The 23,047-nt window shown below is 41.9% G+C and overlaps 1 protein-coding gene across 2 annotated transcripts in view; it reads left to right on the top strand.

Annotated features, from left to right (window-relative positions):
• VEPH1 (ventricular zone expressed PH domain containing 1) overlaps window positions 1-23,047 on the top strand; it is an 86,766-nt gene that overhangs the window by 51,495 nt on the left and 12,224 nt on the right. Inside the window, exons 9-11 of one of the 2 annotated variants that reach the window (XM_062582492.1) lie at window positions 5,785-5,924; window positions 11,139-11,273; window positions 16,702-16,819. In XM_062582492.1, the coding sequence (XP_062438476.1) occupies window positions 5,785-5,924; window positions 11,139-11,273; window positions 16,702-16,819 (393 nt within the window). The remainder of the gene's footprint in view (window positions 1-5,784; window positions 5,925-11,138; window positions 11,274-16,701; window positions 16,820-23,047) is intronic. The other variant, XM_062582493.1, reaches the window with a different exon arrangement.

Genomic DNA, 23,047 nt, shown 5'->3' with positions numbered 1-23,047 from the left:
GTAGTGGGAATTTGAATTTTTTTTCACTCTATCTTAAGCCTGCAAGTGGTCTATCAGTTTTTTTGCTCCTGTTTCCTAACTAAGCCTCCAGATTTGTTCCCTGTTAGGTGAGGTACCCTGATGCAAGCTGCTATGCATTCCCAAGTGCAAACTCTGTGACTTGTTTGGAGTAGAAATGACTGTCTTAAAGTTTCACAGGTGTAGATAGATCTTGCTATGTTGTATTAGCTCTGCTTTAATTCCTCTGAAATCAGTTGGGATTGCACAGGGTTCATAGTGTTATATATAACATTGCAATGAGGGACTGGAAAAAGTATGCAACGTAGCTTGCTTAAAGTTTAGCCATTTTCACATACATGTGTTTTAGAAAAGCAAAAAATACATCTTAAACTACTTATCATATTGAGTACATAATTATATGTCATTTATAAATAATAGTGATTTAAAAAGCACCTTTTTCATTCTGTGTTAAAATTTGTGTGAGCACAAGTGTGCACAAAGTTGTGTTGCACTCCCTGCTTTGCACCTAAATGATCCTTCCACTTTTCTGTTTCTCACTTATATTCAAGGTAAAACAGAAAAGACCTGCTGTAATAGACATTTTGAGGCCTAAATAAGGTTCCTTGGGATCACTGAATAAGATAGAAAAGGGCAATTTTGTACTAGTTCTGTCAAAATGTCTAGTGAATGTTATTACTATGTGCTGCGGAGAGATACAGTGCACAGTCAGAGACTGAAACTGCTACATGAGAGGGAAAATTGCCAAAATACTGACATTTTGGTTTGCATTTGAATGCAGCAGTGCTAAATATGGGTCACAGTCATCTTAGTCTTTTTTAGGAAGAGTTTATTACCTAAATATCACTTTCCACTGGGGATCTCTGGGGAGCAGAGATTGGCTGTTACACGTTGAAACTGGAATTTCATGCAAACCATTAAAATACATACCTAGTACACTTTGTCTTGTTACCAGACATTGCCATATTCAGCTTATCAAATGTAGCAAAAAAGTCTAGCTACAAGTAATCACTGATATTATAGTAAATGTTTGAAGATTATCTGATAAGCAAGACTTTTTGGTGGTCTTGACAAATGAAGACTTTTTCTTTTCAAGGATAACTTTTTGTGCAGCCAGCAAGGACTCCAACACTTGAGCTAAATTTTAATTTTGGCATGTATTATCAGCATTAGTTTTTTTCTCAAAATCTTTGAGAATGCCTTGCTGAACAATTTTGTAGATTTTTGTGTTGCCTCCATATAGCCTTTCCAACCTTTTTTTTTTTTTCCCTGTGGCACTTAGGAATTTCCTTCAGTCATATTAAACAAAATCCTAGCTAGGACTGAGTTCTTCCTTGACTGCCGACCAGAGCAAGAGTCTGCAGTTTTGCTGTGCTCTGCTAGTAGGCATAATGACTCCTGTGTGCGCAGGCGCCGGCGTGCTTTCGTCAGACTGGTGTGGCCTCGATGTGATTGACAAGAAATTTAGCCCTGGACTTTGTTGTCTTGTGCAGTTGTTTAATGCACTCCAGTGTTTGCTGGCACCCTTTAAATGTGTCCCAGGTTTCTTGTCAATTTATACATTTGTAACGGAAGAAATAACTGCTGTGCTCACAGCAGAGGAAAGCGTTGAAGCCAGCTCCTTTTAGTGGTGGCAGTATTGGTTTATGGTCACTGCTAGCTGAGAGTGCTGGCAGTGACCATAAACTAAACTTTTCATGTGAGTGAAATAAAGACAAACTTCCACTTCCGTTTGAGTGTAATGAAATAAAGAGTTTTTTGTTTGTTTTTGGGGTTTTTTTTAGCATCTATGATGCTTAAACCAGGGGTCTTTAGTTTGGACTGTACTTTTGGAAGAACATTCTGTGAACAACTGCCTTGGAGGCATCCTTTAGTTTTTGTGCTTTAGTATGTCCCGGGACTTAAGGCCTCTCTAATTAACCACTTCAGTTTCTTATACTCTTTTTTAATATTGAACATGAACACTGTCAGGTTGCTGGTTGCATAGTTAGGTTAAACTCAGTTTTTCCTTACTGTTTCAAAAATAGTGGATTTTATGCCCTATCTTTTTCCTGCGATGGGAGAGTGGGGGCATGTTGCTTATGAGTGTGATATTTCTGTGATCTACATCTAAGTTGGTTTTCTTTCAGAATTATTATCTCAGTTTAGCAGAATTTAGCAGGACTCTTATTTCAGTATGTTCTCTGAAGCCAAGAATAATGGCCCCAGTTCAGTTCCTCTTTTAATCTGTCTCACAGCCAAAGAGATGTCTTCAAAATTGTCTTCAGCTAAATGCACTCTCTTGGGACAAATACGGACATGTTTGCTTGTTTGCTTGCCCATACATAAGGAGAGTCAGGGCTGGTCTGGGTAATTTTTGTCTCTTTAAAGTGCAGTGAACTAGATGATATTTTGTCATTCTGTTTTGCTCAATATCATTTTGATTTAGTTCAAGTACTCCTTCTCTGAGAGGAAAGTTCACCACTTTGTTTTACCCTCAGACCTTCCTGTGCCTGTGGCTTTTTTTTTTCTTTTTCCTTTCAGTATCACTCTTTCTGGTCCCATCTTGGTTTGTGTACCTGCCGATGATTAAAGATTAATGTACACCCCATTGGTTTTCAGATAATCCATCTGCTGCAATGTTGTTGGTCATACCTTGTAAGTGTTCCTCTGAGAAAGAAGTGCTGTTGTCATCCATTTATCTACAGTCTGTATAATCCATTTTCACTCTTCATTCACTTCCAAATATTAAGCATTGCCTTGGCTTGTGTTTTTTTCCCCACAGCATGTGTTGTACTTCTACTGTTTTTTGTCGACTCCAACTTTAATCTTTCTGTGCTTTTTTTTAATGTCTCAGATCTTTTCTCCTATGTTATTTTGGAATTTCAATGCAGTCTACTGCCCCAGCTTGTTAGTGAATGACTTTTTTGGCAATTTCAAATAGCTTTGTCAAAACATAATAAAGTGGCTTCTGATATCCAGCTTCTGAAGTTCTGTGTCCCAGATCTTAATAGCAGTCTGGCTGCTTACCCAGAGTTAAGTGGATTCCCCCATTCCAAGTTTTGAATTTTCTGCGTGTTCAGGAACAACCTAATTCATTGGTCTTTCTGTAACTCTGGTTTAGTCATTTCTCATATGCTATTTTTTTATGTGAAATACTGAGTTTATTACATTTCTATGCTTTCGCATCTTGGTTAGATGAAAACTGTTAAAAACAAGTATTTCAAGATTATCTACGTTCTGATAGTCTTCCTTTTTGCTGGCTCTCATTGTCAGTAGATCCAGAAGGATATGCTATTTAAACCATCTCCCATTAGTCACATTTTCAAAAAGTTTCAGTTCATTTTTCCAGTTAGAATGTTTTCTTACAGCGTTTTATTCCTACACCTTCATTGCATTGTGACTCACCAGGATAGCACGAGGTTCTGAGTAATGTGCCTCTTTCCAGCTGGCCCAGGTCAGCATTCTTAAATACGCAATTCGTTTTGTCGATGCTGCGTAGAGAGACCTGGCTGAGTGGCTCCACGAGAGAATATGCATGCTCTTTGTTTGCCTTGAAAATGCTAAAATGCTTTTGCATTGACGTTGCAGGTGTTGGCAGGACAGGTCCTCAGGAGAGGTCAGGAACAGCAGGTCTGCATATGGGTCTGTCTAGTGGGCTCATCAGCCAGCGCAGGAGGAATGCTTTTCTGTCTGTCTGCTTTTTCAGCCTTTAGCCAGGAAATAAGTGTGGCAGCAGCTGGCAGGGTTGGTTGTTCCACTGTCCAGCTGTACGAAGAGAGTGCAACTATCCCCTGTATTTTGCATCATGGTCCTCAGTTAAGAATTTCTCTTTTGTTTTCCAAGCTTTTTTACTTTGGAGAGCTGCTTGTTCCTGTTCCAAGGGGTTATAAAAAGATACTGCTATTTCAAGTTAATAAAGAGATCTGATTAGGTTATGCCTTTCGTGCTGTTATCATGAGTAGTTAATCAAGGCAAAAAAAATGAGTTCCATATTTGCAAAAACAGATGCATGCATTTCAAAGGCCTTTATTTCCAATTAAAAACAGCACAGTAGGTTTAGAATTGGTAAAATTATGATATGCAGTATACAACCTTTTGTACTCAGCATCTGATCCTGATGGACACTTTCAGATTGCAGGTAACCTGCAATTTTTTTTAATCTATAAATGGCATGATCACTGATGACATAAGTAGATAGTATTTGACAGAGCAGTGAGAATTAGAAACACTCTCTCTTGTTAATAGTGCACTGAGGTTGGGACTATGAGTCACACTGCCTTTCTGAAGAAAACCTGTCTGTTTAGTGGATGATACTTATTCATAGTTATGAATGTACATAGTCCAAATTTCCCAGCATCTAATTAAGTGCATTTTTGGTCTTTGTCCTGTTAGAGTTCCAGGCCTTTTCCGTTGTGTTCTTTGCTGCAAAGCCTGCGGCCACAGTAGCAAGAGTGGCCGTGCCAGCACCTGCCCCCATGCTTCGTCTCTGGTTTGAGCGTCTTCCCCTGAAGACAGCCAGGAGCAGCGATCCCTTTCCCTTGCATGTTGTGCCTCTCAATTAGCGAACGGCTGCAAAGTATGCCAGCACCCTGGTTTAGGAGGCAGCATTCAGGAGTAAAGTATTTCAACCAGAACTACACAGTGTGCGCACTTGGTAAGCGGCGTGTGCAGACCGCAGCAGCGCAGCACCGAGAGCATCCCTGCGCGGGCAGGGGCAGGCGGACGCGCCGCGGCGCGGCACCGAGAGCATCCCTGCGCGGGCAGGGGCAGGCGGACGCGCCGCGGCGCGGCACCGAGAGCATCCCTGCCCGGGCAGGGGCAGGCGGACGCGCCGCGGCGCGGCACCGAGAGCATCCCTGCCCGGGCAGGGGCAGGCGGACGCGCCGCGGCGCGGCACCGAGAGCATCCCTGCCCGGGCAGGGGCAGGCGGGCGCGCCGCGGCGCAGCACCGAGAGCATCCCTGCGCGGGCAGGGGCAGGCGGACGCGCTGGTGCTGCGCGCGCGAGGAGTTGGATGGGCCGAGAAGCGACACGTGTGCGACTGAGAAGCACACGTGATGCTGGGCAGCAGTACAGAAGATGGCCTGTAGAGCAAACAGCAAACGTATAGCAATATTGCAAATCCATTTATGCAACTTTGGCTCATGGAGAATCCATTACAAAGTGAGGGAAATAATGCTGCTTTTAGCAACGACTTAAGAGTTGTTTTCTAGTTAGGAAGTGAACACTGCATTCCTTAACAGGGTTCAATTCATAGAGAAACCAGCTTTTATCTGAGTAAGAACCCCGTATGAATTTCATAAATGTCAGGCCACATGTGGCTACTTCCTAATATGGGATGTTTTTTCCAACAAGTGATGAACAGTTTTGACACATCTGTCTGGTTTAATAAGTGAAACAGCACATATAGAGTACATGAGGAACTTAAAACATGAAGAAGAAAAATGCTAACGGCCTTATTGTGCACTGTCTGTATTGTGTATCTTCTGTGTTTGGGTGTAAACAACTGCGTAAGATTTATAGTGATAAAGGATAAAATTTCTCTAGTACTGTTACACGGCCTATATTTAAGGGCACAGATGCAGTAATGCCCTTCTGAACACAGCAGAAGTTAACCAAGAATGTTGTATGTACGCTTGATAAATGGGAGCGTGATCAGATTATTTCAAACACTGGGTGGAAATATATCCACAAGTAGTGTGTGATTGCACATATACTAATAATGGATGGTTGGATTTATTTCTTTTATGTAGTTGATTTTAATATTATGTATATTTATTTCTAGATACTGTTAGAAGTTGTGTAGCAAAGTTGTTCTTCAGCTGTCCCCTGAAGGGCCATTACTGCCTATACAGTAAATCCAGTTTTACTCTCATCAGCCAACAGCCTTCGCTATGGATCCATATCATGTTTCTCTTTCAGCAGGTGTGTGCAATACAAATTAGTGGCACCTCTATATTGTAACTTTATACTTGGAAGAAAATGTTTTAATGGTTAATCTGTTCAAATATGTTTATAATCCACAGTGCTATAATGTGAGTTTTTGTGACCCTTGTGATATTTCACAAGTAGGCAGCTTTATTATTAAACTCACTGCTCAGGGTGCATTACAGTAGGTTGACATGATTTTGCAATTTTTCAGGATTTCTATTAAATATAACAACTTAAAACTGTCTGCAGAGAGTAAAAAATCTGAGGGGGGGAAAAAAATGTGGGGCCAAACCTTATTGTCCTTATTCAGGCAAAACCTACAGTAAGCCCAAAGTGTAGTCCTGTTTCCTTGCAAATGAACAGAAAAAATGCAGTTGGTTTGTACGGGAACAAAATCAATTCCATAGATTTTAGGTGGAGCTGAAGGTTTCAGCCCCTGCTGTGATTCTTTTTACTGGATTTTCAAATCAGATCAGTGGTGTTCTTTACCAGTTGTAAAGATATTTTGTTACATTTAATGTTATTTTCAATTAAAGACCATTAATTGGCTATACATGGAATTTCTTAATAGATTACAAATAGTATTTAATTGTAAGAGAAAAACCTCCATTCACAGTTCAAGATGAAACACAAAGGTTTTGTTTTAAAATAGTGAGGTTCAGTTTCTTAGTCTATTTAGCGCTGGTCATTGCAGTTTATCCCATCCTATTGGAAACTTAGAAATACAGAGGGTCTACCTGAAATTTAAAGCATTTAAGATGAGTTATGCTGTGAATTTAATAGGTCCAGTCATTCTTCCCTGTATTTGTTCCTAGAAATAAATGTGTCTTGAAGGTAATCATGAGGGACGGTAAGTGAGGAGAGGCTAAGTGCCACCCTTAGCATCGTGTCTGTGCAGTGCAGCGGATGTATAGCAAAGGCAGCATATTCCTGCCGTGAATTTGTGGTTGTAATGCGCGGGGAACAGGCCACAGGGAGGAGAGGGCTCTTCTGGGATGGATGAGGATGGCTGTTGAATGAGGAAGGGGCAAAGGCCGGAGGAAGAAAGCGGTCAGAGCCCTCAGGGGTAGGAGTGTACGCTGTGCTTAGCGTATCAGGCTTTGTATGTGGTACTTTTTTAGCACCTTCATAGGGGAGGTTGTGAGACCTAAAGCTTGTCTGGTTTTCCAGCAGCTGGTCTAACAGAAGATGCTGACTGCTTCTCCCTGTAAACCTGGCCATGGTTATATTCATAGTGTCAAAGTGTTGCTGCAGTAGCACTGCTTTTAATAATAAATGAAATATCTGAATACCAGTTGAGAATCTGGCCCAGCATAGTGTTCGAGTGAGCATCTCTTGATGCACTGAAATTAGATCTGTTGAGATCAATGAGACTTTTTGAGTGCTTAAGGATAAGCAAGGCTTGCAGCAGCTCCTGCAGCTTTGGAGGCACCTCTCTAGGACGTGTAAACCTGTTCTTGTGCCTCTGATGGGTGATCTGCTCTGGCTGAACTGGCAGTACCTACAGTGTGAGATGTGAGGAGTGTTAAGGGACTCATGTTTTCTAGTAGATAAGGAAAGATGATGGTCAGGAGACAAGCTGAGTGGTGCTGACAGGGGAGGAATAGAGGCAGAATAGAGAAATATGGAGGGGAGGAATAGAGAAGGAATAGAGAAAACGAAGTAGAGAGAGAGAGCAGAAGGAGAAACTGCAATGAGAAGAAGACATTGTGAAAAGGAAAAATAAAGGAGGTACTCTATAAATGAAAACCTGGGAGAGAGGGGTTGAATTTAACAAAGACCAGATAGAAAAGGGGAATTATCTTTAGAATGTACCTTTCCTGTTTTATTTCTGATGTGAGTGAGGTAAACATATGTTGAAAAATATGGACAAAAATATTAAAATGCACAAAAATGAGGAAGGAGAAGCAGAAACAAAAGCTATATACTGGTAGAGTTAGCATTTTTTGCTCGTCGCTGTACGGTCTCTGCTGGCTCTGGTGCTGTGTATTAACAAAATGACCTCTGCTCTGCTTGTGGTTTATGTTTTGAATCATTGTACTGACAATTCAATCACTGATTCCACCTTTAATCCCTCATGCCTAGCCTTTTCCTGATACATTTGTCATTTAAAAACCTCTCCCTGTAACCCCTTCGCAGATTACCATGAATTTGGCCCTGTCTGTCCCATTTTTTTATTGGGACTATTAAGCTTCACATGTTTTCCAGCTCACAGGGGACGTATTACTTTTCTCCCCCATTGCTCTGCATGCTGTTCCTCCCTGCCCCGGGCCCGCGTGCCCCTGCTGGGCCTGGCCTCCTCCGGACCCGGGGACGGGCTGCCGGCCCCCTCTGCTTCACGTGGTTTTCTCTGCCCTGCGCTGAGTAACTGCGTTTGTCCAGTTACAGCTGCTCTTTTGGAGCCTTCGCTTTGGGCATGCTACAGTCTCACGAGTTTGTGTGCCGATGCTGCTTGCTCTTGCTTTAGTCTCCCTTTTTGGGGGTATTGACCTTCTGAGTGGGCTATTGCGCAAAGTAGGACTGTTTGCAATGGTCTAGGGGTATAATCCGCTGTACTGAGCCCTATAAACCCGCAGGGGCTGTCACCCCTCTGGGCAGGAGGAGAGGCTTACGGAGCAGGTGCCCAGGAGGCAACACTGCTCCTGCAGGCGAGGCTCCCTGCGAGGCTGCCGTTCCCACCCGGAGGGGGGTCCCCCGTCCTGCCCACGCTCGCTGTTGCTGGCCGCTGCTGCAGGAGAAGCTGCGCGGGCTCCCGGGCAGGTCCCGGGGAAGGGCTGGCGGAGACGGCGGCCTCGCTCAGGGTCCCCGAGCACCCAGCCGGAGACCGCTCGCTCCCCGGGCCAGGGGCACTTGTCTGGGGGGGGGCCTGCAGGCCGCTGGCGCCCACCGCAGCACCCAGGTCCACCCGCTCGCCGCTGGGTGCCTGGGAGCTGCTCCTCGTGCCTCTTAGCGGCCTTTTGTGCGCTTTGTCTCTTCTCTGAGCTCCTGGCTGAGAGCCGGCTCCTGCCGGCGTGCTCACACGCTGCTTCTGAAGTGCTCCGACTGCGCTCGTGCTCCTGCACGTCCCGAACCTGACTGGGGCCGAGGGGCCCGCAGCGAACTTGCCATTGGCTTCAGTGGGACGGGCGCAAAACAATGCGGTTTGGTTTTGTGTCTTTGCAAACACACTGTAAATGCAGCATTTTATATGCTCTTTTACGGAAAAATTATGGTGCCTCTTGCGTTGCACTGAGTGTTCAAACCTGCTATGCATCAGTATGATGTTTAATGTAAGACAATTTATGCTTTTCCTTTGTTTGAAATCCCAAAGCTTTTACGTACTGCAAATAAAATTATGATTAAATTAAATACAGTGTGCTAAATTCACAGGATAAATGTTATTTAAGTCTGTGAAATTGCACAGGAGATAAATTTGACATAAAATATATTTATAGTGTGTTAATAATAAGTTAAATGAAAGACCAGTGATAAAAATGTAGCTTTCAGCAGATTTGTCAAAGATTCATAGTCAAAAGAATAATATATGATTTCTAAGAATGTCCATATAAGTTACCATATTTTTATTCATCTTTTTTTGCCAGTCATTCTATATTCTCTTTGACATAACTTTTACTTTTCTAGAATGCAGGAAGAGGGAGTTTTTCTCTCATGTCTCCAGAGCAGATCCTTAATTTCATGACCCTGCTTCCCATTTAATTTAAAAAATATTAAGTGAATAGTGAATAGTTATATCATGTTTCAAAATGCTTGGGTGGAAGTTGTGAAACTACAAATTATTACTGTGTTTTCAGCAGAGTAGCTTTTGGCCACTGGGAAGAGAAGAACGTTTCCATTAAGATCTATTATATGGATCTGAGAGAGAAATTTTCTAAATGATTGTTAACAAAAAGAATGGAGGTAGAATAAGGGATGATCTTAGAGAAAATACTCTACAGATGAGATGCTTGTTTTCACAGATTTGTTCATTAAAATCATTCTCTAATGCCACTTGATTTACGGTTTAATTTCTCTTGTCAGGTGTGAAAGCTTTATGCCCGTATGGCAGCCCCATCTAACAATGATTGCCTGACGTGTCCTTTTATAATACCTTGCTTATAGTCGTTCATAAATTTGCCAAACACTAACTAACTGGGCTGCAATTTTCCCATGCCAGGTGGTTGCCTCGAGCTGACTGTTTTTTATTTTAATTTGGACAAAACGATCCAGCTGTTTCTGACAGCATAGCTGGAAAAAATGCATTGCCTTGGCCATGTTAAAAATTTCTGGTGACCGTTTCTCTCAATAGGTCTTGTGTCTACGTGCTTCGAAGCAGGAGGAAGAAATTTGTTAGGACAGTGTTGCTTGTGAAAGAGTTTTGCCATCCCTGCATAATCCTGCCAAATTTACTTAACAAGCTTTCAGAGTTTGCACGTGCTTGGCAGGAGCTGCCTCAGTTTCTCCAGGCCGCCTCGCCGCAGAGGCCGGCTGGAGGCACGCGGCAGCCCGGGCCCGCCGGCGATTTCTGCGCCTGCCGCCTGGGGCAAGAGCAGCGCTCACTTCTGAGTCAATCACACCCAACCTCAGATAGGTTTCACCTTGTGCTGTTTCACCTTGTTTTGTGAATGTTCAGGAGATGAAACTTCTGGTATTGTAGCAGTAAAAGCTGCATTGAGCATATTCTGTGCAGTTTTATTCTCTTGCATTTTATCCCAGTGCAGTCGCAGCGTAATCCAGTGTGCTCATGAGCAATAATCGCACAATTACTGTTTCCCCTACAAGGACCAAGAGTTGCAGTAAGGCGCATACTAAGCATATGCAAAGATATAATGGTGCTAATCATCTCTACATTAATGGATAAAAAAAAAATGTCACTGAGATGTACATCTAGCTTATAGAAGCCAGCTCTGTTAACATTTTGTTAAATGAGCATTTAAATACAAATATGACATGCAACTTGCTGTGTATGGTAGTAATTGATATATAATCATCAGTGAGCCAAGGATCTTAAAGACATATAATGTACTATAAGAAAACTCCCCTAATAGCAAATGAAGTATTTTGGGATTTGTCTAATTGTATGCATATGGATTTATCATAACTCCTTAGAGAGAAATGAACTAATTGCTGATTATTTGCATGACAGTCTCATTATGAAATAAGAACAAGATGCTGTTTATTAATGACCAAGTAAAAAAATGTTTGAAATACTGTTTTCAATATTTTCTTCAGAGCTTGTTCGCAGAACCCTTGTCCATACACAGTAATCCTGTGCAAGTCCTTAAGGCCCTGTGGGAGAAGACGCAGCTCAGGGGGACGCACAGTTTTGAAACTGCCATGATCCAGTCTACATTTCCACACCAAAAGGTAAAGCACTTTTTCTCTGGAGAGAAAGAGTGGCGAAAGAATTTCACACTGACTTTTGGAACTGTTCTGCAAAGATCTCTGCAAGAGCTATAACAAATCTTTGCTGTACTCATATAGTGAAAACCAAAACTTTTTTCCCTTACCCTGCCCTTCTCCCCTCCTTTCTTTTTTTCTCTTTTTCCTCATTGCTTCTTGTCTCTCACACAGTACATCTAACACTATACAAGTTACATTGTCCTTAGAAATGAGAGATTAGGCCTGATTCTATTGCCAGTAATGGTGATGGCATTTTTACGCTGACTTAGAGAATCAAACCAACATCTCTTCCTTGCTTCTGTCTACTGGCTTGAGAATAAACAAATAAATACTTTGTGCTTTGAGGACTGTGGTTAAGGTTGTTTGCCTTAGCTCTGGGTTCTTCCGAGCATTTGCGCTCACTAACACGCCAGGTCCTCTTCTGTTGGATGACCATATGGCTGTTTGTAGCGTGTGCATCTGACCTCTCTTTTATATGAGGTGCTCAGCTTGCGGGGGGATTGAAAAATGTTCACCAACTATTATGTTTTCGAGCTCTGCAGCAGATTCATGGTGTTACTCTGTACTGTGCTTTGAAAGGCCTCCAGGCTTGTTCTCTAATCCCTCCTACACGCCTTGTGGGAATTGTTCCCGAAGCGATGAAAACGAGTGATGGTACATATGGATTTTTTCCTACTCACATGAACAGCTTCAAACTGTAGATTCAAATTAGCTGCCGTTATGGGCTGTTTGGCAGCCACTTGGAAAGTCACCTAGTTAAACACGGAGTTGGATTTTATGGGAACGATCATTTGCACGTGCGTTTTTAGTTACCCCCATCAGTTTAAAAGATTACTCAGTCAAAGCTGTTTACTGTCTCAAGGATTTTGGGGAATGCCATTTTAAAGCTATTAATCAGGCTTCTTAGAAGAGAATTCTGTAGGTTTTTAAAACAAGTATCTATTTATTCCTGAACGTCTTCATCCAGCTAAATTGGATGAAATGAATTGTCAAATATGATTTTAAAATATTTTCTCTCAGAATATTTTAAGCATAAAAATGTCTGACTGAGTAAGATTAATTTACTAAGGTTATGGCTGATTTAAAACCAGGGGTTTTGTTAAGAACACCTTCTGAAATTCAAAGATAATTCTGCACTGAACTGGGAATTCCTACTGTGGCTTGCAAGGAGAGTAGGGGATCCCCAAATCTGAGACCCAGCTTATGGGCTAGTTTTACTTAGATACATTGGAGCTTGCACTAAGTATTTTAGCTGCTTTTGAATCCTAGCCTGAGTCATCTGAAGGCATTAGAACTGTCTTTCTGTTAGTAGTGGCTTAACTTGTGTCCCTGCCAAAAGCTGCTAGTCAAAAGTCAGAGCTGGTTGAGTGTAAAAGAGTTTGGGGTGAATAAAGAGCTTAGAAAAGAACGTTTTTTCATGGGTAGAATTAGATATAGTGCATCATATGTATAAATACTACAAAATAGTCCAACACCCTGGAAATGTGATTACTCTCTGGTGTCTTGGTTGCATAATCCTACTGTTTTTTAGATACTAGCATTTGGCCTATTTTGGGAAATTTCATCATTTTGTGACAGTAATAGTATCTTCGAGTTCCCAAAGTAGTTGAACTGGAAAATAAGATACAGATCTTTACCGATTTAATGAATTAAGTAGCAAATTGAACTTTGGAAACTCTGGGAGTTGTAGGTTATGTAATATCCTTCAGAAGTTGAAGACAGTCAAGTAAATGTACTACATCTGAAATGTTTAAAAGACTTTAAAGTTCAGTGCTGGTCTGTGCAGCATGCTGCTAGGTTTATGTTCTCTGATTTGGTTTTGCTTATTAATACAGAGCCTGAATTTATTTCTAGTAAAACTTCCACTGAATTTACTCAGAAAAGTCCCATCAAGTTTTCTGGGAGCAAGATCTAAGTCTACTGTAAGGAAGATTTCTTTCAACTTGTACATTCCCCAAAATGCTAACTAGAGGAGCCTCGTGCAGTAGATTCCAAACATGACTTAATAACAATTTTGCTTGACAGAACAACCTTCTGTAGTACTCTGAATTTTTACTTTCAGTGAGTTCTTCCTTTTATTAATGGAACTTAAAATATTACAAATGATTTGAAAAAAAAATGTAGTTGTTAATAATATTCTTCTTCCAGTAAAGCTGTAGATGTGTGGTTGTTTTGATAAACATAGTATTTATCTTTACATATAAATTTTTTGAAATGTGTTGATATAAATGCTGTATCAAAGTCTTATATTGTATTCAGATTTTATGAGTCATGTTCCAGTATAGTCTAAACGGCCTTATCAGAATCAAGGAACTTCTGTGCTGTATAAGCACATAGGGGAAAGTAGGGTTGTATCCTGTTGAAGTAAGCAGGAACCACAGTGAAGCCAATATTGTAACAACTGTTCCACAATTGCTCAGCGTTTTACCCTGGGCTGTGACACTGGGCTAATTCAGAATAAATGAATTTATACATTTTCTTCTAATTTGGTAAAGCATTTTGCAAATCTGGAGAAGAGTATATTACATCAATGAGTTATTCCAGGATAAAGTCTGAGAAATATTTTCAGATTTACATCACTGTAACAGATAAAGATCTGGATTTGGCCTGATATGTGTGTGCAAGGATTTTGCAATGAATACCTAGCTTATAGAAAGAATGTCATGTATCACTGAGCAGTATGTTCGTGCCACAGAAAATATTTATACTACGCTGCTTAAAATGTGCCAAAAGTAAAGTATTTCCAGATGTACATCCTCACAGATTTCCTTTTGGTTGCTTCATAGTTCTTTATCAAAGTACACACAGGCTACATTATAAAAACTAATGTCAGAATTCTTTGTGTTGACTCATGCTGTGTCAGAAGAGAGACATGGTGACTACCTTATGAGCCCCCTGTGACCCTAAAGATAGTCCTTTGCTGAGTAGCCTTGCAAGAGAATCACTGACATTCGTAAGCCGTTGGTAGTTCTGTTCTCTTGTTCTTTGTTTGCTATCTTAGTTTATGCAGCAGCGAAGTGCCACATTTTCACAATGGAGTCACTGAAATTTTCAAGATGTAGCATAAGGATGAGATAAGTCTCCCCAATTAGGCTTGTACCATGCAGTCCCCCTCCTAAAATAAGTGTCTTGTTTCAGATTATTTCCACTATTACAGAGTGGAAAGGTAAGTGTAAGAAAGATTGCTGCATTGGTCTTTCAATGATGTTTGCCTTTCTTCTGATCTACTGACTCATTACAGCGACTAAAGAGATTTTTCACTGGATGGAGAGGTTCATAGAGTTTCTTTCAAGTTTGATTCATGTCCTTATAATGCCTGGCCCAGCTCCATGCAGAGCAATACTATCATCATTTTGTCCATCTTGTGTCCTCTCAGAACGTCAAACCAGGGCACATCAGGGCATGTTCCTGGATACACTTTGTTGCACCTTTCCATACCCGGGGGGGTTCTTGCACTGGATCAAGAACTTAAAGTGGGAAGGAAGCTTCAAGAAGCTGGCTGGATGCAGTCTGGCTCTTCTGCTCTCCCAGGTCCTCCTGCCTGAGGAGTCACCAGCCCTGAATCTCACAGCAGCATGCCTGGAATATCTGAAGAAATATCACCAGCTTTTTCTTACTCTTCTTCTGACAACTGCTGCTGCCCCCGAGCTGAACTCAGCAGGATGGGCCATAGGGAAGCTCTTTGAGCATTTAAGTGCAGCACCAAACTCTGAAGTGATGTTGTTGTTGGAAGGGCCTGGAGCAAGGGTAGCTGCCACAGCAGGGCCAGTCGTCTCTCCACTCCTGCCGAGGAGGAGGAGACAAGCTGCGTGGGGTGTTACTGCTCAGAGAACGCTCTCCTGCAAGCCAAGCAAAGGTGTATCTGAGACCTCTGGGGCATAAGTGTCTGTCAGTGTAGCCCACTAGTCCAGCCAGCTGCAGCCAGCCAGGTTCACCCTGAGACACCTGAACCTGAAGCCAAAGTAAATGGCCTGTGACCAAAGGAGGGGGACATGGCCGAACACTGCTGTTCTCGCAGCTGCACCGCTGCTCTCCAGTAAGGCTAATATGGAAACATCTCTGGGCAAAACTTCTTGTTCTCCTCGGCAGCAGCTGAGCGGCAGCGAGGGGAATGAAGTAATCTTGGGCTGTTCTGGTTCTCGAGAAAATAGCCATTTCCTGACTGTATCCCAGTTAGAAAGAAACTGGGGAGGAGAGAAGCAGTGCCATTGGGTCTCTCCTCTGAGCTATGGGCTTTTTCACTCTCTTTTTCCGTAAATGTTTTGAAATACATACACATGGAAAAGGCCTGAATCGGACAACTCTATCCTTTGTACAGCCTTGTTCAGTGGGTTGAACTAATGTCCCTGGCAAGAGAAGGTACTTTTTCCATTGACTGTATGAACTGTGTAAATTCATGTTTTCTTTGGGCTGCTGCATGCAGTATTTCAAGATCTGTGAAGACCCCACGCAAATAAAGAGGAGTGTTTTCTGAGCGGGCTTGGCTGGTTTTCTTTGTGTTTGTACTGAGTAACTGAGTGTTGTTTAACACCAGCGTTTATTTAAGTGTGAGATCGCAAATATTTTTAAAATTAAATAACTGAGTTTAAATTACACTGAATTATACAGTGTTATTAATTATCTAAAAGAGAGGAGTATTCAGCTTTTCAAGTGCTTGAAGCTGCATGTGTAGTTTCTGTAGGCTTCTTAGATCAAGTTAGACATTAAGTTTTCTTTTAAGATGCATAATTGGTACTTCCCTGACTGTTCTCAATGGGAGAGTAAGAACGTCACATTCATGCAGATATGTTTTGTCTAAGGTAAATTTGTCCTGTTATTGCTGCAGTTTTGGAAATAAACATTCATATTAGTATATTAGTGCTTCTCAGAGAAAATTTGGGTTCAGAACCTTGTTCTTTAAAAGGGGGAGTGGGCCCCAGCCACTACCAAGATGTTATCTCTTGTTCTCATGTGTTGCCCACTTAGAAGGGAGGAAGTCCCCAGCAGTCTAGACAATTAGTCGAGACCACTAAATTGTGTGTCATTGAAAAACCCAAAGAGAGGGCCAGAAGTAATCAAGGAGATTGAGCTGGAAGGAAATGTGCTGGGCAGGACTGCTAAGAGCGCTGCTGTCAGGAATGTTGAAGGGGCCAAAAAAAAAAAAAAAAAGAAATCCCAAACCAGGCCTCTACCTCCTAAAGACTTGTTATATTAGCTGTTACTGATGATAAAAAGAGAGATGTGTCCTACTTAGTACACTTGCCCAGGCAGGTTGTTTGTCCACATGAAAAATATGAAAGACGGCACTTGTTAGATCCTGATGCGCTGCCCTTTGTGGTTGCGTTTTACGAGCTGTTAACTGTGCAATGGTTCACATGGTGAATGGCTTTGGTTTCTTTCATTACTGGCCTAGGATCTGGACCATGTACAGATGCACCTGGAAGAAGTGAGGTTCTTTGATTTATTCGGCTACAGTGAGGAAGCAGGAACTTGGCAATGTTTTATGTGCAATAATCCTGAAAAGGCAACAGGTAAGTGATCTGCATTCATTACTGATATGCTGTGAGCAAGGGAGATTTATTCCTGGCAGACAGGCTCTTTGGATGGATGATGCAGCGTAGCTCACAGAGATAATGTGGTGTCTCTTCCCTCTGTGCAGAGATAGTTGTGGTCTCAGAGGAGAAAGTGGGGAAAGCAAACTTTCAAGCAAAAAGTAGACAGGATCTATTTTAATTGGAATTCTCCAGTAAAATTCCTCTCACCTCAGCATCTCTGGTGAGATTCAGAGTCAAAAGCAGACCTTATTTGGTGTTTGCTTGAAGGGATGCAACCCAAAGTTAGGATTTGTGGACTTGTGGACTTGTAAGTCCTCATGACTAAGTCTCTGATAACTCTTAGGGAGTGGGAGTGATACACGCCCATCTTGCCATGTCCAGGTAAAGGAGCACATCCGTGTACAGGACATATATCTGCTAGACCACGTCCCAGTGCCCACTGGAGACTACAGCAGTTGCCACATGTCAAGAGAAACTGGTACAGATGTTGTACCCGATTCATATTCTCCTTGTCTCTCAGGGCATCCCTGGGCATGGTGGTGAGGATTTTTCCTCAGAATTATTTGCATTAATATAAATGAATCCATAGTATGCATCTTCTTAGGAACAAGTTAATACTGAATAACAACCATAGTACTCCAGGTATACTGGAAAACAGGCTGAGTGAAAAGCAAATTTTTACTCAGGTAGATGATTCTGGTGATCTGTTTTTGAAGCTTTCTGATGCCTGTGTGTTTTAGATCAGTGCATTGAAATCTGGAGGAATGACCTTTTGCTTAGATGTTTTTGCCACACTGTGATAGCCTGCACAAATCTGGCCAAGAATTTTGAATATTTTGGCCAAGGTTTGAATAATGGACTTTTTCAGCTATTTATTTTAACAGGTAACATGTCTGTATTTCCTCAACACTGGATTTAGTAAGTCTTGAAAGTGTACCACAACTTCTGCTGCAGACTGAACTGCCTGTGCTAATCTTTATAGGATGTTTCACCATCTTCCTTTCACAGCTCTCATGTGGCACTGAACTAGGGTCAGAGAAGCCATGTTTTTAGCTGAAACTTTGTCTTAGTAGAGTGAGATTGCTGTGGTTTTGCCTATTACATCAGCATTAGACTCATTTCCCTTGTAGCTTGTCATATGTCTATCTCACCTAAAATTGCAAAGCTTAATACAATAGCTTTGTTTTGAATTCTCAAATATGTTTGTCCAAAAAGGAGTATGTTTGTGGCAAGCTATTGATTATGCTGGTAGAGCAGCAGCATTAAAGCCAACAGACCAGACAGGGCCCACTACAAATGCAGGTGGTGGCAAAGGCAAATCCTTGGTGGAGATAGGAGACACTATTTCCATGTTTATGCCATGGACTTTGCTACTGTTGCTTAAGTCATTGATCTGGAGACATCACAGGAAAGTTGACATCTTGCTTCCCTTCTACTTCCCTAGAAAAGTGCGGAGAATATTTCTAGGGATATAAGTATTCCATTAATATTAATAATTAATATTAATTCTATTAATAGAAATATTCTAGTGCTAGGATATTTCTGAGAAGGTTTGAAAACATGATGCAATAGGGGAAGGTCTGTGAGCTACAGGAGTGTGGACTGTGTGGTGATGGGTATTGCTGTTGTGTCTGTTATCTCGACCCCACTTGTCCAAGCAGTGCAGAGCTGATATTTTCAAATGAGTCTAAATGAAAGGTAAATAGCAACAAAAAGGGTATGAGAAGGCACAATTCCCAATGAGTTCTTCATTGCCTTTTGGTTACTATAATGAGAGCTTACAAAAGTGAGGACCATATCTGTGTTGCTGCCAAGAGGCACTTGAGTCTGTTTTCAGAGTACTTGAACAAACATCTTCAGTAGAGTAAACTGTGTATTGTACTTGGCTCTAACAGTCCTTAGGAAGTAAGAACATAACACATATCTTAGAACATGGGAAGCAAAGGGTCTTGGTGTGTTCTCTCACTTATTAGTCATTATTTTAGGCTGATGAAAAATCACATGTGTCACAGTGTTTTAAATTTGGTGTCACATTATCCACAGAAACAAGGGGGAAGGTCACCCTGCAAGGGTTTATCACTTGCCTACATGCTGTGAAAAGGCAGCAATGAAATTTGTGTTAAGCCCACTTACCTGTGTGTATAGATAGTGTTCTCTATTTATACATTTGTGTAAGGTGAAACGATTAGTGTATTAAAACCTCTACTCTCAAGCTGGAAGGTTTTCCAGCTGACAGGGAGTTCTGTGTTTCCCGAGGAGTTGGCGATGGCTGTTCGTGGTGTGCATAGGTGAGCTGGGCTGGGAGGCGTCGCTTACTGCTTTGGACAGAGTGCTTCCCAGGAAAGCAGGAGGAAGGACTGGGAGACCCTTCCCTGGTAAGATTAATGAATACTGGGGAGTACAAGGAAAGGAGTTCAAATCTATGAATGAACTAGTAAGAGAAGTGAGCGATCCTCCGTGCAGAAATCTGCTGCTGTGTAGTGCGTGAGCACAAGACCCGCGGCCAGCCGGGCTGGGGGTGCTGGCCGCCTGCTGAGCTGAGCCACAGAGGACGGCAGAGGCTTGCGCCGCGGCTACAAGCATGAATCAGACTGGGTTTTCTTTCATTTCTCGGTGCTGGTATCTATATAGGCCCCTGTAAATTATATTGCCTCTTCTAGGGATGGGAAAATAAATAATCTTTTGTTAGACTTGCCTTTTATCTAGCTTGCATTTGTATGCTATCAACTAAACCCCAATGGAAGAAAATGTTAGTACAGCATTAAGATTTTAAGTGAAATATTACTTTCTCGGCAGACGCAGTAACTTTAGACTTTAAATGCATTTCTCTTAAGGGTTTTTCGAAGTTGGTACCTAGCATTATGGTAACTTTCATCTTTATTTGTGTATTTTTTCTAAACTGTGGATAGCAATAATGCTGCTCTCTCAATCATGCCATTTAACCAATTTCAGAGTCATAGTTTGCACTTGATAAGGTATCTTAAAATCTAGCAGTTTTCTTCTCTTCTTCCCCAAAACAAGTAAAGACAAAGCCCAGCAATGTTTTTGTGTGTTAAAAAAATGCTAAGTTTAAAAATCAGGAACTCCACTGATCTAACCACACGGATGAAAGTTTAGGAGTAAGGATATTAGGAAATTGGGCATTAGATGGCAAAAGAGTTGAGGATAAGAGGTTTTGTTGTTGGTGGGGTTTTTTTTAAGTTAGGGTTAAAAATCTTGTATTGTGTACAGTGACTTCAGCTGACAGCCTGGAAATGCTAGACACCGCTCAAAGCCTTGAATGTCTGAGAAGGGAAAATGTTCTTCCAGACGTACAGAGACGTAATCCCTGTTCTCAGGTGCTCGCAGCAACTTGTAATGCTCCTGCCAAAGGGGGACAGAAAAACTTGCATAATTTTTTTTCTAGTTCTCAGAGAGCAACTGCATTTCCTTGCCACCATCATTTCAGCGCACAATAAGTTTGTCCATGAGAGGGAGCAGGGGTTATGGGATAAATGAACCATCCCAGGCAAGTTGAGATCACAACTCTGTTGCAAGAAATAGTGACATAGCAACGTGAATCTTCATGTCCGCAGGTCAGGAGACAGCTACTAATGGGTTAGGACAGGCCTGCTTATGGTGGGGAAAGTGGGCAGTTTCCTCAGCCCCTCTCTAGAGAGACTTCTCACCTTCTGGTTGTTGTACTCTGTAGTTCTAGTTGTTGTCATAGGCCTCAGGGAGGTTCTCTGCGCCTGCCAGAAGAGGCTATATGGAAAAGTTTTCCTGCAGTTATATCTTTCCTCACTATAAAATGATCCTTTTTGACCACTTCATGTCACTCCCTGCTGCTAAACTTCAGATGTTAAGACGTGACCACTCTCTGTCTAATTGCCCATTTCAAGGTGCCTGGAGCAGGATTTCTCAGTGGTGGTGTTCGTTCCAGTGCACTTTCCCATAAGATGCTCAGTGCTTCTGCAAGCAAGCAAAGCAAGCTTATGTATTTCATGTTGGACTTCTAAATTTAAGCTACCTCAAATTTGTAACTATCTCTGAATGTGCTGGCCCAAAGTCTTTGCTTTCCTATCAATCCTTTTTTGCAGATTTGCTAAGTATCTCTACTTTCCTAAAACCAGAAGTCATCTTCTCCTTTCTTTGCTTCTTTTTCCTTGCTTTTCCTTCCTTTCTCTTTTTCCTGATCCTTCCATTTATTTTATCCTGCTGTTAATATCCAGCCCCATTCTTGACCTGAGGTATAAAACACAGTAGGCAGAAGCACACAGCAATACATATATTCTTGCATGAGTTGAATCTAAACCAGCGACAAACGTAGCTCTCAAATGTGTAGAAATGAAATATGCAAAAGGAGGAGGCCTTCTTGGGTCTTGGCAGGACAAGTTTGTGACCCTCTCTGATGCTGTAGAAGGGTCAGTGTATCTGGGAGAGTAAAGAACATTAAAAGAGGCAGGGGAAGGAGATGGGTTCCTAAAAGGCATTAGTAACAGAAAAGGGCAACAAGAAGAGGCAAATGTGGTGGGGGTGAATAAGTCGATGCCATGCAAGTGCTCATTCAGCAGGAGAATACGTGGTGTCACGTTAACTGCAGGGAAATTTGCAGCTTTCTGGGCTTTGAGGGCAGCTCAGGGGCGTCGCTGGCTGCTGAGGAAGTGGGAGAGGGCTCCGAGGGCCCGTGTCTCTGGCAGTGCGCTCCCCCTGCCTCGCTCCGCAGCGTCCCTCTCCAAGGGCCAGCGACAGCAGGGCGCCGTGCCTCGCCTGCCCCGACCCCGGGCAGCGCGGGAGACTGCAAGGGACTGCTTAATGGACTGAAAATCTGCAAGCGAATGACAGGTTATTGGTATTGGTGACATAAAGCAGTGGCAGCTGGGGACAACTATATCAGAGTGGGAAACGCTCCAGTGTCATCTTCAGTTTACGAGATTTGACATGGCAGGGGGGAAAAAGAATCGGAGGTCTCCTTGAACTGGTAAGAAATGTAAAGGACATAAAGCATGTCGTATTTTCATTCCACAGTGGAACAGACACTTTTGAAATCTCAAACACTTTTGAAAGACAAGAAGGTCATTCCTCCCTCTCAGCAATGCTGTTTAATGACCAAATTCTTCTTAAAGAAAGAATTCAGAGGCAAATTCTTTTTCTATTATTTTCTTTTGGTTTTGTCAATGCTGGGTTTTGTTACATTTTTTGGATACCCTGTTGCAAGATGCCATTTATCCTCAAGACTTAGGAAAGGATTATGCCTTAAAGCCTTGATCCTGCCTTGGGATGCCAGATCAGTGATGTTTTTTTCAGATGTAGCTAACATGGTTTTCAGAGGCACACTCCATTTGGAGGTGAAGTTAATAAGGAAAGAGGCAATTATGCTTAAGCAACATAGTGGATGCATCCAAAGTGGCAATCAACCCAGAGAAAGTTTGACTATTTCTCATGCATTCTTCTCACTGCAAAGCATTTCTTAGACAACCACACTTTTCCAGAAGTGCTATTAAATCATCATGAACTGTTTTTTTTTCCTGCTGCCCTTGAGCCAAGGGGGAAGAGGGTTCCCACATATCCTGCTATTCTGATCATATACATGTATGTGCCCTGAGTGTGCAGATGGTCTCAGAACTAGGAAAAACAAGTTATACTACTTTTTAAATGGTGCCTGTTCAAGCAAGGCATTTAAAATCTTAGTAAATACAGTGTATGCCTCTTGTTAGAAAAAACTGGCTCTTAAGAGCCTCATTTCAACATAACCTTCTGTATTGACAGTTGGCTTCACAAGCTCTTGCACAAAAAAACATTCAGCAAAACCACTTGATAGCCTAGGAGGGAATTGCAGTACATTCCATATTCTGGAAGCTTACAAAGAAATTGCAGTAATCCCTGTGGGCTGCAGAAGAGACATTGTGCCCATGGGCAATGATTCGGGTAATACTGAGGCTTTTTTTTTTTTATGAATTCCTCTTTAAAAAAGCAATTCGCTCAGAATAGCCTACACCATATTAACTTCTGAATACATTTATCTTTTGCTAGCAGTGGTGATTATCTAGTGAACTGAAATATCCTAGCTATAATGCTTGCTTGAAAATTATAAAAAGTGGCATTCAGTAATGTGTCCTTTCCAGGTTTTCAACAAAACCAAATGTGATGATTAATGAAAGAGAGTGAATCCATATTCCCTTAGGTTGATTTCATTTATCTTCTTTTACTTACCACCCACACATT

Source organism: Rhea pennata, chromosome 9, assembly GCF_028389875.1.
Source record: "Rhea pennata isolate bPtePen1 chromosome 9, bPtePen1.pri, whole genome shotgun sequence".
Taxonomy (NCBI): Eukaryota; Metazoa; Chordata; class Aves; order Rheiformes; family Rheidae; genus Rhea; species Rhea pennata.
This window is presented reverse-complemented; position numbering and strand designations above follow the sequence as displayed.